The 13108-nt window shown below is 46.8% G+C and overlaps 1 protein-coding gene across 10 annotated transcripts in view; it reads left to right on the plus strand.

The window, feature by feature from the left end:
- MTMR3 (myotubularin related protein 3) overlaps positions 1-7807 on the plus strand; it is a 137455-nt gene extending 129648 nt beyond the window's left edge. For 8 of the 10 annotated variants that reach the window (XM_029923021.1, XM_029923023.1, XM_029923019.1 and 5 more), the window contains 3 exons: positions 111-199; positions 970-996; positions 2906-7807. In XM_029923021.1, the coding sequence (XP_029778881.1) occupies positions 111-199; positions 970-996; positions 2906-3080 (291 nt within the window). In that variant the 3' untranslated portion in view covers positions 3081-7807. The remainder of the gene's footprint in view (positions 1-110; positions 200-969; positions 997-2905) is intronic. The other 2 variants (XM_029923025.1, XM_029923027.1) reach the window with 1 other exon arrangement.
- Positions 7808-13108: the final 5301 nt, after the last annotated feature.

The raw sequence follows: 13108 nt of genomic DNA on the forward strand, positions 1-13108 counted from the left end.
ACCAGAGCCAGTATGGTTCTTGTGACTCTTGCTGCCCCCAGCATGGCTCTTGCCGGCTCCAGCTGGATGGCCCATTTCTTGTCACTAACCTGGCCCCATCTGTTTTACAGATGACCCGTTGGCTCCCTGACCACCTGGCCGCCCACTGCTATGCGTGCGACAGCGCCTTCTGGCTCGCCAGCAGGAAGCACCACTGCAGGTGCTGTTGGGGGGTGTGGTGGGGTGGGCCAGTTTGTGAAGGCTGAGATTTGGCCCTCAGTGGAAGCTCCAGGGGATCTGGCTGGCAGTGCTCCATCTGAGGCAGACCCTGGGGTTTACAGGACGCCACCTCATCTTTTGTGCCTCTGAAATTGGTGTTTGCATTTGGTGTCTTATTTCCAATTCATAGTGATCATGATAAAATTTTGAAATGTGCAAATGATGTCCCCTTTTTTTCTGCATCCTGGATTAGCAGAGCAACACCACCACCCAAACTACCATTTCTTATTTCTAGAATACAGTTTCTTCCTATTCAACATGGCTGCTGTTGGCAAAAACAGTTTTCTTTCTGTGGGCAGGGAACTTCATTTTCCTACTCCTTACCCTGCTCCCTGACCCCAGAGTTGTTTTCCTTGTGCCAGTAGTGATGAGACCTAGCTGGGGGACTAGTGGGGACAACTGAGGACATAGTCTTCAATCCTTAAGGCTCCTGACTTCTTTTCTTTCTTCTTGGTTGGGGTAGGTAGTTGCCAGGGATGCTTTGCCCCAGCTGGGGTGGTAGCTGACTGGAGGATGTTCAGTGTTCTTGGGATAGGATGTTTATCTGAATCCTGATATAGCTCACCCACATGAGTGAACCCAGGTAGAAAATGGAACCACTTCTTTGTCTAGAAATGATGCTTCTAGGACTGTACATCTCCCCACCCTGCACCCCAAGTCCAAATGACTTTGGTCGGCTTCTCCTCTGAGCTCTTTCTCCCCTCCTTGCAGGGACACTGACCGTGTTGATCAAACGTGGTGAGCATTTGCAACAACCTGTCTGTGATGTCTACACATCTACAATAACTTCTCCACACTAACACTGCCATTTCCCCCTCTCTGCACTCACTGGGATGAAGCCTGGGGCTGGGAGTGGAGGCAGACAGGTGGGCTTGGGGGAAAACCAAAGCTGCTGACTGAGGAGACTACGAGGGCCAAGTCAGGCTGCAAGCATGCACTCTGTTCCTGCCCACACAGGTCAACCGAGCCAACTTGCTTGTGACTGAGAAGCAGTGCCTCAGCAGGGGCTGGTCTTGTGGAGTAGCCAGTTGGGCTCTCAGAGCTATTTCCTTTAAGTTAGTCATTCAGTGGAATGCTAGAATGATGCTTCATGACTTCCAAGTCAGACAGCATTGCTGCTCCTGTTTTTTTGTGTTTTTTTTTTTTAATGGGATTGAACAGAGGTGGTGTTTCCAGAGAACTGTTTTAGCATGGAAGACTTTAGTGGAAGGTTCCACTTAGGGTCTGTTAGGAACCCCTGAAAAAAATCAGAAAAGCTTACCTGGTGAAATTCAAGTCAGGATGAACTCCCAACAGGTATGTTAAATAAACGCAGATGTTTGGAAATAGATTTAGGTAGTTTTTCTATGTAACTACAGGTTCTTGCTGACTCGTGTTTTTCAGAAACGTGAGTGCTTACTGCATTCTAGAAGATGAAGTTGTGTGTCTTTGTTTTGGTTCTTTGTCCTTCCATTGCCCCATGTCTAGCCTTTTCCTTTTGTGGGTTTTGTTTGTTTGTTTTTTTTTTTTTTTTGGTCCCCAAAGGGTATTTAGTATTTTCTCCTCTGTGCCTAGATGGTCCTTAATCCAGTAGTGGGTTTGCATTCTGAGGAGCATAAATGAAAAGGTAGTGAGTGATGCTGGCTGAGGAGGAGGATTTCCTTCAGCTGCTTTCCCCAGGTCTTTGGTGGGCTACCTCAGACTCCTTGAAGTCTCCTGTTCTTTGGTTTATTGAGATTGATTTGTACTTACGGGCCTAGCAAAATGAGGTTGTAAGGTGGGCAGAAATTCATCCTCTGCTGGTCCCTTTCCTCTTAGCCATGAAGGGTAGCTGTTTGGATGTGCACCTGTTTTGCACAGGCACATCAGAGCTGGTCTTTCAAGTGGAGGAACATAGGGGAGACTGGGTACAGTTAGGCCTTTGGGTAGGGCTCTGATAGTCCCTGGAGATGCACGGAGGCAGGGGAGTGAGCCATAATCGACTGACACCTATCTAATAAGGGGGGGTGTTTGTGCATGTGTGTTCATCTGTGCTCTTGTCCTTTCACCCTGAGCATGCGTCACTGGTTGCTTGTCTTCTGGCTTTGCATGCTGGCAGCAGGGCAGTTCTTGGCGACAGTAGTCTGTTCTCTGTGTTGCTGCCTCCGAGCCTCTGGAGAAGTAGTCTGTTGGGCCAGGCTCCTCACTCCCCGGCTGGGCTTGGTAGTTTGTCTCATCTGAGGGGCTCGGAGGTAGTTCCATTGGACTCTGGCCTCTCTGTGACCACAAGTTACACAGAAGCCATTGCCCAGGTGGGTATGGCCAACTGGGTTTTCCTGGGCCAGGACTTACCTAGTGAGCTAGCAGCTGCTCCTGGCCCTGGGCCCTTTTGTTCTGATGGATCTCTCTTGAACAACATCTTCCTTTGCACCTGGTAATCTTGAGCCGTAATGGTGAGGCAGCCAAATGTCCTTGGCCCTAAAGTCACAGAGGTGTGCGACTATGCTAGGTAGGGATCCCCCCCTCTCTGCTTGGCTTGTTCCTGGGTTAGACAGACAGTTGAGTCTTGGAGGAGTCTCTAGCACATCCAAATGACGTACAACAAAAGTTCTGTCTTCTGAAGTTGGTTTCCCCATACCATACCTGCTACCGAAACTAACATTGTTTTGTTTCTTCTTCTCATCTCAAGGAATTGTGGGAATGTGTTCTGCTCCAGTTGTTGTAATCAGAAGGTTCCAGTTCCCAGCCAGCAGCTCTTTGAACCCAGTCGAGTGTGCAAGTCTTGCTATAGCAGCCTGCATCCCATCCCAAGCTCCAGCATTGACCTTGAACTGGATAAGCCCATTGCTGCCACTTCAAACTGAAGCTCAGTGACCTGGGGCGGGCAGAGGCCAAGCTGCTGTTCCTCTGACAGGCCCACACAGCCTGGGTAGACCGAGAGGCCCATGCACTTCGGAATGGGGGCATGGAACCACCTGTGCAGAATGACAGAAATTTGGGATGTACCACTGGATTGTAGATTGATTTTTCTTTCCTGTTTTTTTTTTTCCTCTCCCCTTTCCATCCTTCCTCTGCTTCCAAAAAAGAAAGTCCCCTGGTTGTCTTAAATTTTTTTTTTTAATGGAAGACCAGAGGTTGCCAGGTCCCCTGTGACTATTGAGCCACTTGTTGTCCCATGATGCTGAGGGTTGGCTTGGTTCCTCAGGACAGAGAGAGGCTGGTCAGAGTCAGGAGTGGAGGCCTGAGATAGTGAGTGGGGAAGAAAGCTGGGGCTGATGTTTGTGACCATTCCTCGTGCCTCTGCCGCATCAGAGCTGATTGCAAAAACTTGTGCTGCTGAGGAAGCTGAAGTGTCTTCCCTAAGAGCGCTGTCCCAGCTGCACTCTGCTTCCTCAGAGGAGCCTGGCCAGTCCCACCTCAGAGATAAATGGGATTGGCATTTGGAGGAAGGGGCACCTAATAAATGGAACCCTTCCAAACCTCCCTTTGGGGGAGGAAGGTGTTTGTTCCTCTGAGGTGAGTGAGAGGGCCTGGGAACGGGGGTGGCTAGCATCATTCTCTCTTGCATGGGGTTCTGTTTTTAACTTGACCCAGATGGTTAGGGGTCCCTTCCTGAGCATGCCTCCCTCAGCCAGGCTCTGTAGCGTTTTTCACCCTCACCCTCAGGCATGAGTACAGACTGGTCAGAGTGTAGTGTCCTGCTGCCATGGCCAAGGGCTTCCCTGAGCCCAGGTGCACCTAGAAGCCCCTTCCAGGGCCTGGTTCCCCAAACAATCTCTCCTTTGACCAGCATAGGGAAATCCAGACTCAGGGTTCCAAAAATTCCCCATTCCCAAACCAAACAAATCATGGATCTCCCCCTTAAGGGGTAGAATCAGCTTTTCAGAGTGCAAGCCTCTGGAAAAGGGAGTATGTCCCATACAATCAGCCTTCCTCCTCCTTCCCTTCCTGGGGCAGTGGGAAGGGCCCAGCAGTCCCCCTGCCTTGCTCCTGTGCTGCTGGCCAGTAGTGAGGGGCCACTTGGTGACTCTGCAGGGTTCTTTAGAGAAGTAACACAACCTGTAAGAGATTTGGGGCACCTTTCCTCAGTAAGCTTTGATGTGGTCCAAAAAGAGCCTTAAATCAATATTTGTGGTAGAGGTGAGTGTGGGGAAGCGTGGAGAAGAGTTTATAGGTTTGTGCTTTGTAATCTTGGCATCCATGTTTTGTGCCTGCCCTCCCTCTCTGGGGAGGGGCCATGCTTGGCTCTGCTAAAAGCTGCTAACTGGTAATGGCGGATTGTGGTGAGTGGGTGGGGGTGAGGCCAGGGAACTCTCTTACCTTTTGGAAGCAATTCCCTGGCCAAGGGAAGTTGTCTCAGGAAGGTGGCTCCTGTGTGTGCCTCGGTGTGGTTAAGACGTGGCCCAGAGCCTTCCCTGGAGCTGTCGGTCCAGGCAAAGCCAAGAGCATCTGAGCACGTCCCTGACTTCCCAGTTGCATCAGGTTGCTTGGAGTTTGAATTCAGTGAAACAGGGTGTAGTTCTTCTCCGCACTCTGTGTGATCTGGCCTTGCAGGTAAGGAGAAGTCAGTCTAATCGAAGATTGTGCAGTTCCTAGTGACAGTTGCCAAGAGGTTATGATACGGGTTTCTTGGGTCTGATGTACAGTGTGAATAAATGCTTGCAGCTCTTAGCCCTTTTCGATCAAGGAAGCACTTTTTTTATTAATATTTTTCTTTGTATGTAAAGGAGGAACCGTAACTCTCCGTAGCTGTACATATAACCCTTTTCTCCTAAAGAGGAGTCAGTCAACGCTCCTATATTTTTCATTTTTTGTCAAAGCAAGAAGTAAATACTTTAGAACTGTTAAATATATAAATAAAGTGAATAAAGTTTAGTGTTCCGCATGGTAGCATTTGCTAACACATTCTAATTCTTTGCCCTGTGATTTATTCCCTCTTCATCCCTTTTCCTCCTTAAACAGCAGCAGTTTGAAGTGCTGCCGGGAAACTGAACTTTGGCAAAGGAAAACTACAGGTTTCTGTTCTACTCTGGACCTTGGCAAGGAGCCGCACCACAATATCCAAGCACTGAAATGCATTTCCTTGATGGTTTTGTCCCTAACATCTCCAAAGCTGAGAAGGCAAAGCAATCAGGCATCTTAACAATCAGGGGTTCTTCCTTATCTAAAGACCTGAGCATCAATAGTAAATAAAGCTACCTCTGGCCTCATGGTTCCTTCCCCCCCTGCCCCCCACTGGTGCTGCTCGCTGCTGATGGTCACAGGGCAGCTGGCACTCTGGCCCCTTAACCCCACCACACCCAGGGAGCATCAGCTACACCTGCAGCAGCGGTTAAGCACAGAGCCCTGAATGCAATGGAGCGTGGAAGACTTGGGGCAGGGGGAGGTGGCTGGAAATGCTTCTGCCTGTTCTTGGATGAGAGCTTATGGGAGGGCAGAAGCTGAAATGGGTGTGATTGGATTATGTGCCTTCAGTCTTCTTCGGCCTCTCCACAGAGAGGGCCAAACCTCCGCTTTTTAGATCTGCAGCCAGCCAAACAAGACCATAGCATCTGGTCATTTCTTGACTAGTTCTTGGTCTTCAGAGAGGTGGATTTTCTTTCGCCTGCATTACCACTGGGCATCCTTCCCATTCCACAGGTCTGTGGGAGAGCTACAGTGTGCAGTTCCTCCCTAAGGAAAGTTGGTATTAGTGCCCAGCTCTGGGGTCTCCAGTACAGCATCTCTGCTGAATTGGCTGGGCTCTGAAGAGTAACCTGCCCAGAGCCTCCCTGAGGGTCTCCATTCTGGGGCAGGTTTTCCAGGGTCACTTTCTGGATGTATTCTCTGTTTAAGGTACATAAACACAAAGTATATCAACAGCTCAGCTGATGCTAGTCTGAAGATAGTACCGTCCAGCAGGTGTTTGAGAATTAGTCTGTTCTCTGCGAGAAGGTGCTGCCGCTTCAGCTGCTATCAGGGAGGCCATATTCAGACCGTAAAAATGTATGAGCTAGCCAATGTGTGTCCATGCACAGCTTACTGTTTCTAAGCCGTAATGGTTTAGCCCTTTGCCAGTTAAAACACTAGTAGAACCTAGCAAGGCTGTCAGGGGCCCATAGATGCAGAGCTGCTGGGGATGGGAAGATGAAGAGTCCGTGTGCTGGTAAGACCTGCACAGTGTGCATCTCAAGGAAGAGTGGGAGATGGCCAGGTGCAGACAGGTGGTTTAACAAGGGCAAGGCTGGCTTTCTGCAGGTCCCACGTGGAGGCATCTGGTGTGAAGTAATGACGTACTAACAGTGATCTTGAGCTGCCAGGATGTCCTTTTCTCTAAACTTTCTTATCCTGGCATTTTCTCATTATTCCTCTTCTTTATAGACTCTGGCCTTAATCCCAATCTAAAAGATGATAAGGCTGCCTTAATCCACTAGGATTTTCTAGTGAGAATGTACAGAAAATTTTTTCTTTGCTAATATGTTCACTGTTCGTTTTCTATGTTGGCAAAGTATATTTGAGGACTTAAAAAGGTACTGTGGCAAATTTGAAGGAGAATGAACAAAATGGTGCCAGAAGATCTGTTAGACAACATCCAGCTGTTAACACCTATTGAAATGGGAATCAAGGGTACTCCCTAAAATAAGATTACAGGCTATTGAGATGGGTGATAGACTTAGCTGCTATGCATGAGGCTGGGAGATTCTATGTTGAAGTTGTTCACTCTAGCCCTGACCTCTACTGATCTTTTAAGGATGAGGATGGATTTGAAGGTGCTGTTGCAGGAATTCATTTAGCTAGTGCCTGTCCAAGTGACCTGACCCCCTGGGCTGCAGCTGCACCTGTGCCCAATTGAATTCGCTGAGGGTAGGCTAATTAATAGCCGTTAAAAGTGAGCCCTACGTTTGGAGCAATGACTGACTCTCCATTTGCAGTTTTGAGTGACATGGCAGGAATCCTAGGTATTTAATTTTTAGTCACATTTTCTAAGAACATCTGTTCTAAGTTGAGGTTACTGACCAGGTATCTTGAGGGCCTGCCTAGAATGTGTGAGAGGCTTCTAGCTGTAAGAGGTGACCCTCCTAAGCCTCTGATTCTTAAAATACAAGGTCCGCTGTCCCCAGCACGTAACCACAGACACTTTGTTCCTTTCCTCTGTATGCGGTTCACCATCTGCACATTTTGCACAGGTACCAGCTGCCTCCCCTGCAAACAGGCCTCTATACACTAGGCTCACGTTCAGAAGCATGAGGGGAAGGAGCCCCCTACCCCTCAACGGGAATCACAAGGTTTTTGCTGTTGTATTTTACTTAACCACTTCTGGTCTTTTCTATCATTGCCAAGTTGGGTCACCTTTTGTTCCTAGCAGTTGCATTTCAATTGTATTTTCAGTGAAATTTGTTTTGCACTGGCATTTAAAATTGGCCTTTAACTGCGTCCTGGTTGGTTTATTGTTATTTTTTTAATGCAAACATAACCTATGAGGCTCGGATGCTGTTTAAGAAATGTGCTGTGTGTTGCTACAGACAGTAGTGCTTGCCTATTGTAACAGCGTTGATTCTGCTGTAGCCTCAGTGACCATGTACACAAAATAAATGTCATTTTCACCCACAAACAGTTGTTCAGCCCCTGGATTCCAGTTGCCACTGTGGTTGTCTAGTCAGTGTTGTGACCAGGATATTAGGTGCTGGGGATGAGTCAGCTCAGCCCCTTAGCTGGTTCAGGAAAGGGAGGGGTCTGGCCAAGAAGGGACAGCAGGGCTCAGCGTGTTTTGGAAGCAGGGGACTTGAAATCCTGACAGGTGGAAGGGCCTTTATATCATGTAGTCTGTAGTTTTCACGCTGTTTTGTGGGGAGGCAGCCCCCAGGCCTATTCAAATATTAGACTTCCAAGTAAGATATGGTTTGAAGAAAGGTTTTGGTGCTTAAAAATAAAAGTCTCAAAATGATTTATTTAAATCAAAGTCTTGGTTTTTTCATTGAGGGAAACTGACTCTCAGGGAACGGCAAAGTTGTCAGTGAATTACCCAAAGCTGACAATGAATTAACAGCAAAATCTGAATAGGAAACCTCGCTTACTCCGCCTCCACCACCTCCCAGTGCTCTTGGGCTTCCAGAAGACTGCCTTAGATAGCAGTTTTAACCAGTTGTTATTGAATTAGACAAGCCAGAAATCTTAGGAGAAGAGGTTAGTAGTTGATACCAAAAGGCCCCTAAAACTCAGCCTTCCACTCCCTCCTTACCAAAATTAAAAGGTTTTGGTATTATAATCATTGTTTTTAACTTTCCAAATATATAACTATTAGTAGCCTGAACTAAGGTCAAGTAGTAACATTGTCTTAAATTAGGGGGGTGGGGGTTTCTTTTTACTACTGCAAATGGGTTAGTTGTGAATTGTCTCAGCCTCCAATTTATTTCTGAATTTGTAGGATACAGGGAAAAAAAATCCTTACTGTATATAGGTAAGTGGTTGCAAATGGTAATAGAGCTTGCCTACAATCTCTGGTTATTGACAAAGTGAAGTAGATGCTTAGAAATAAAGGTTAGTAGAATATTCAATACCTGCTTTCAATCCCTATCCTCTATAGATTAGTAAGAAATACCCATAGGTTATAAATAAGCACTCAAGTTGTTCTATAATGAGAGCCACTAGCATTAAGTTGCAGCCGGGCATGGTGACGCAGGAACCAAGCTAGCACCCTCTCCGTTGTGACCCCTAAGAAGCCTGCACAGAGGCAGCTTTGGACACCTTACTGTAAGGTCTCAGGCACTCTAAGCTTTGTGTGTTTTACACCTGAGTATACACATTAGAGATGATTTTTAATATTTAAGATCTTTGGAGTGTGTGCAGACAGACCCTGCAGCACTGCCACAAGAGCCAGTTTCAAAACCACTAGTTTGGTGGAGAGAACCTAGGTTTGGAATCCCAGCCCTGCAGCACCAGCCGAGATGCTCGTGGGTGGGTGAGGAACTGAGCATTTCCTCATCTAGAGCAGAGCACTTGCCAGAAGAGGAGGTTGAAGGTAGGTGTTGACTAAATGTTCCCTTCCCCACTCTTCATGAGATGAGAGGGCAGTTCTGTCTCTGGCTGCTGGCAGACATTCTATTTGACCATATATTAAAACTAGAACATAGTAAGCGCCACCCCATGTCCTCCACCTTAAAGAGAGAAAATTTTGACCTTGAAGCATTGAGCTTTACAGTAAATTACAAATGTTACCACTACTCAAAGACTTTAAAGTTCATCTATGTATTTTATTAAAGGATTACAATTTTTTAATGGAGGCAGATCTGCAGGTGTATTCATGCTTTAAAATTAAAAGCAATGAAAGGGTTTGAGGAGGTGGCATCTATGACCTGAGCCCTCTGGAGACTGAGGTGGACTCACGTTGCTGGGGTGGCAGATTACAGACTGAAATATAAGATGTAGACCCACTCTCCAGGCTGAGGAGGAGGGGAGGCAGAGGCCTGGGCCCAGGTTGGGTGCTCTGTCTAGCAAGACAGCCACCATGAGGATCCTAGAACCCTTGGTTGGAAAAGGAAGCCAAGACCTTGCATTCATTCATATGATCCTCCTTGCCATCTCCAGTGCCAAAGGAGCCCAAGGTAGCGAAACACATTTAAGGCTCTGTCACCAAGTTAAAACAGATGCTTGTTGGTTGTAAATAGTTCCCCTACTGTACTCTGTTGTCATTTGGAAGGTCAATCCCTATTACTGGAGGTTCTTTACAAACTGTAGAAATGATCCCTGAAAGTATAGTCTTTGGAGGTTCTTTAAAGTCACCCAGAAGGTGCTGGTACCCACTGGTATACATTCTTTACTGGGGCAGCTCCCACTCTTGAGGTCCCTCTCTGTCCGGCCTTGGGACATAACCTCCATCCTCTGGCACCTCAGGGGTATGATTCTTTCCTCTGATTTGATCAACCAGCTGCTGCCTCAGAAGCTCCCACTGCCCCTCTGACACTGTTCTCAGATGTCCCCAAGTAGTAGTCATATGCCCCAGGCCCTTTCCCAAAGCATTCCTTCTCAAAGCACTTCACAACAGGGAACCCTTAAAAATCTGATTCTCACATCGCTGCAATTGGCCTTTAAGGGCTTTGCCTGACAGTCCTCTCCCTGCTTCCTACGTATTGGTGTTCCTGAGGTTCAGTTCTCCGCCCTCCTTTCATGCATGCTTCCTTGGAGAATTCTAAATCAAGGTATTTAAAATGGAGACATTTTATTAACCATAGTTCCTTACCAGCCTGCCAGGGATGCAGCAAAGGCCATCTTCCCCAGGAGCTTGAGGAAATTGCTAGCACATTAGGTGTTCCCACCAGAGACCATGTTCAAGGCCATGCCTCATGTGTACACCGCCTCCACCCACCCCCATGCAGTTCTGAGGCATTAACATAGGGACTGTCTCAGGCCTAAGGGCTCTGCTAACCCAATCTACTCAGTAAAAGGAGGGCTGAACGGAAAGGCCTTGCAGCACCTAACCTTGCTCTTTTCCACTGATAGAATGGTGGTGAAGCAGTCCGTGCCTGGAGCTGGGGTGAACATTGGTGCCAATTTGTCCTTCACTCCCAAGTAGGACATTAACCTCCTCTTTTCAGACACCTTCCATCGTTCAGTCTGGTTATGAAGCTCAGTCTTAAAAAAAATTCTGACCCATACTAGGCAGGAATCAACCAGAGGACGTAGAGCTGTCTTACAGAGCTCGAGGGGAGGCCAGAGGAGTGGCAGCTGGGGCCTCTGCCTCTCCTTACCTGGGCATCCCTGATCATCCTTGTCACTCTGTCCTCCACCCAGTCATGGCCTGCAAAGCACTCCAGATTTTTGGAGATCACTGCCAATGCTTGAAAAACCCAGACAGAGCTGAGGGCAACAGCCTGTGTATCTGAGGTCATCTAGTCACCCCTCATTACTGGGGACCCTCACTGAAGGTCTTTGCTCCCAACAGCTGTGGATATACCAGAATTCATTTAACAAATAATTGAGGATTATGGGTCTGCACAGGCTTCGCTGGTGACTCACATATCCACCCCCACCGTCCCATGAGATAATGACATGGCATTTCTGTTGGTCTCAGCACTATTTGCCCTTAGGAGTGTGCCGTCTGTTAGGGAAGATGAGGCAGATAAAAATAAGTTAAAAGGCGCTTATTATCCAAAAAGAACTGAGACCTGAAAAAGCCCCTTTGAGTCAACCTACTTAAAGTGGAGACCAGAGTTGCATATATAAATAGTGAAAAAGGTTTGATTGGAACTTCTTGCAAAAAAACTATTAAAACTAGTATCTCTTAACAAAATGCAATTGCCATTATGGGCTATTCGTAGAACAAAGTCATTTTATGTATATTTCCCTCCTAAACTTTACGTGCACCAATCCCACGGGGCAATCAGTCATTTTTGAGAAAGTTAGTCAAGGGCTTCCTCAGTTTTCCTTAAGGCCTCCCTTGATCTGTTAGCTCTCTGATCCTCAGATCACCCCCATGAAGCACCTAATTTGTTCCATGAAGCTCTTCATGTGTTAACGGGCCTCTCAGATCCTCATTTGCCAATGACTGCAATCTTCTGAGCAGTTTCCGTCAATATCTTCATGACTATGAAATTCTAGGTTTTAAAACTTAAATTGTACTTTGGCACCATTTTGTGCTGTCAATGTCAGAAGTTTCTGACCTCTCACAATCCTAAGTACAAGATGGGAGAGAGTACAAGATGGGAGAGAGTGGACGGTGTGAAGCAGGAAGATGTTTAAAAAGAGACAAGACAACAGGCCCCAAATGGAGTTGCTTGTGCTAAGCCCCATGTTAGCAAATCACAGCTGCACCTTTTTACCTAGTCAGCACTAGTGAGATAAACCACTTGATAGACCCCTTCCACTCCTGTTAGATAGGCTACCTTCCTGGAACAATGCATTCTTTACTAATTCCTCTTTTCCCACTCCATTTCTGCTTTTTAAAAACCTTGCATTTTGTACAGCCCTTCAGAGCTCTTTTTCTATTGCTGGATGGAATGCTGCCTAACGCATGAGTCATTGAATCATGCCAATTGAATCATGCCAAAACTCAGTTGAATTTTTGTAGTTTAACCATGTCTAAATGGAAAGTAATGGTCAGTTGTTTGGAGAATACTTTTCATGTCTGAGGACATTAGCTTTCTTCTACAGCTTGGAGGAAGCTGGCTACTAACTACTTAGATATGGCTCAAAGGAGGGACAAAGCCCATCAACATGTCTGACCAGAGAGCCTGCCTTTGAGGGGCAGCAGTAATTTCAACTGATGGCAATCCTGGGCCAGCAGGAGCCAAGATAGGAGGGCAGTTTGGGGAACTGAATGAGGTGGAGTGCATGGGTTAGCAAATACCATTTAAAGAGACCAAGAAAGTCTATTTCAAACACTGGTCTCCATTTATAACTATTTGAGATTTCCGAACAGAGAATTGAACGAGATGATAATACTTAAGATTTATTATGGGTCAGGCACTGTTTAAGTACTTGAATTAACACATTTAATTCTATCAACCTGGTGAGGTCAGTACTATTATATCCTCATTTGAAAGTAAGGTAACTGAGCCAGCATTGCTGTTAAGGCCCTGGCCGAAAGTCACACAACAAATAAGCAGCAGAACTATGGTTTGAGTCTGGGCCCTGTCCCCAGAGACCACACTCCCAACTACTGCCCTACCCAGTCTCTCCTTAGGGCCACCTGGGAGTGGGTGCTAGGAGGGTGAAGTGGGAAGAATGGTAAGAGGCCATGTGCAGGATAAAAGGCCTAAGTCAAGAGTAGAGAAGGCTCAGGAGCAATTCCAAAGGGACCCTTAAAGTACTAGTACTATTACACTGGATTTACATAGGATTATGTTTTTCCAAAACCCAGAACTGTATTATATTATGCATAAAGGAGTCCATATTGCAAGAAGGAATTAGCTACTGA

Source organism: Suricata suricatta, chromosome 14 (assembly GCF_006229205.1).
Source record: "Suricata suricatta isolate VVHF042 chromosome 14, meerkat_22Aug2017_6uvM2_HiC, whole genome shotgun sequence".
NCBI lineage: Eukaryota > Metazoa > Chordata > Mammalia > Carnivora > Herpestidae > Suricata > Suricata suricatta.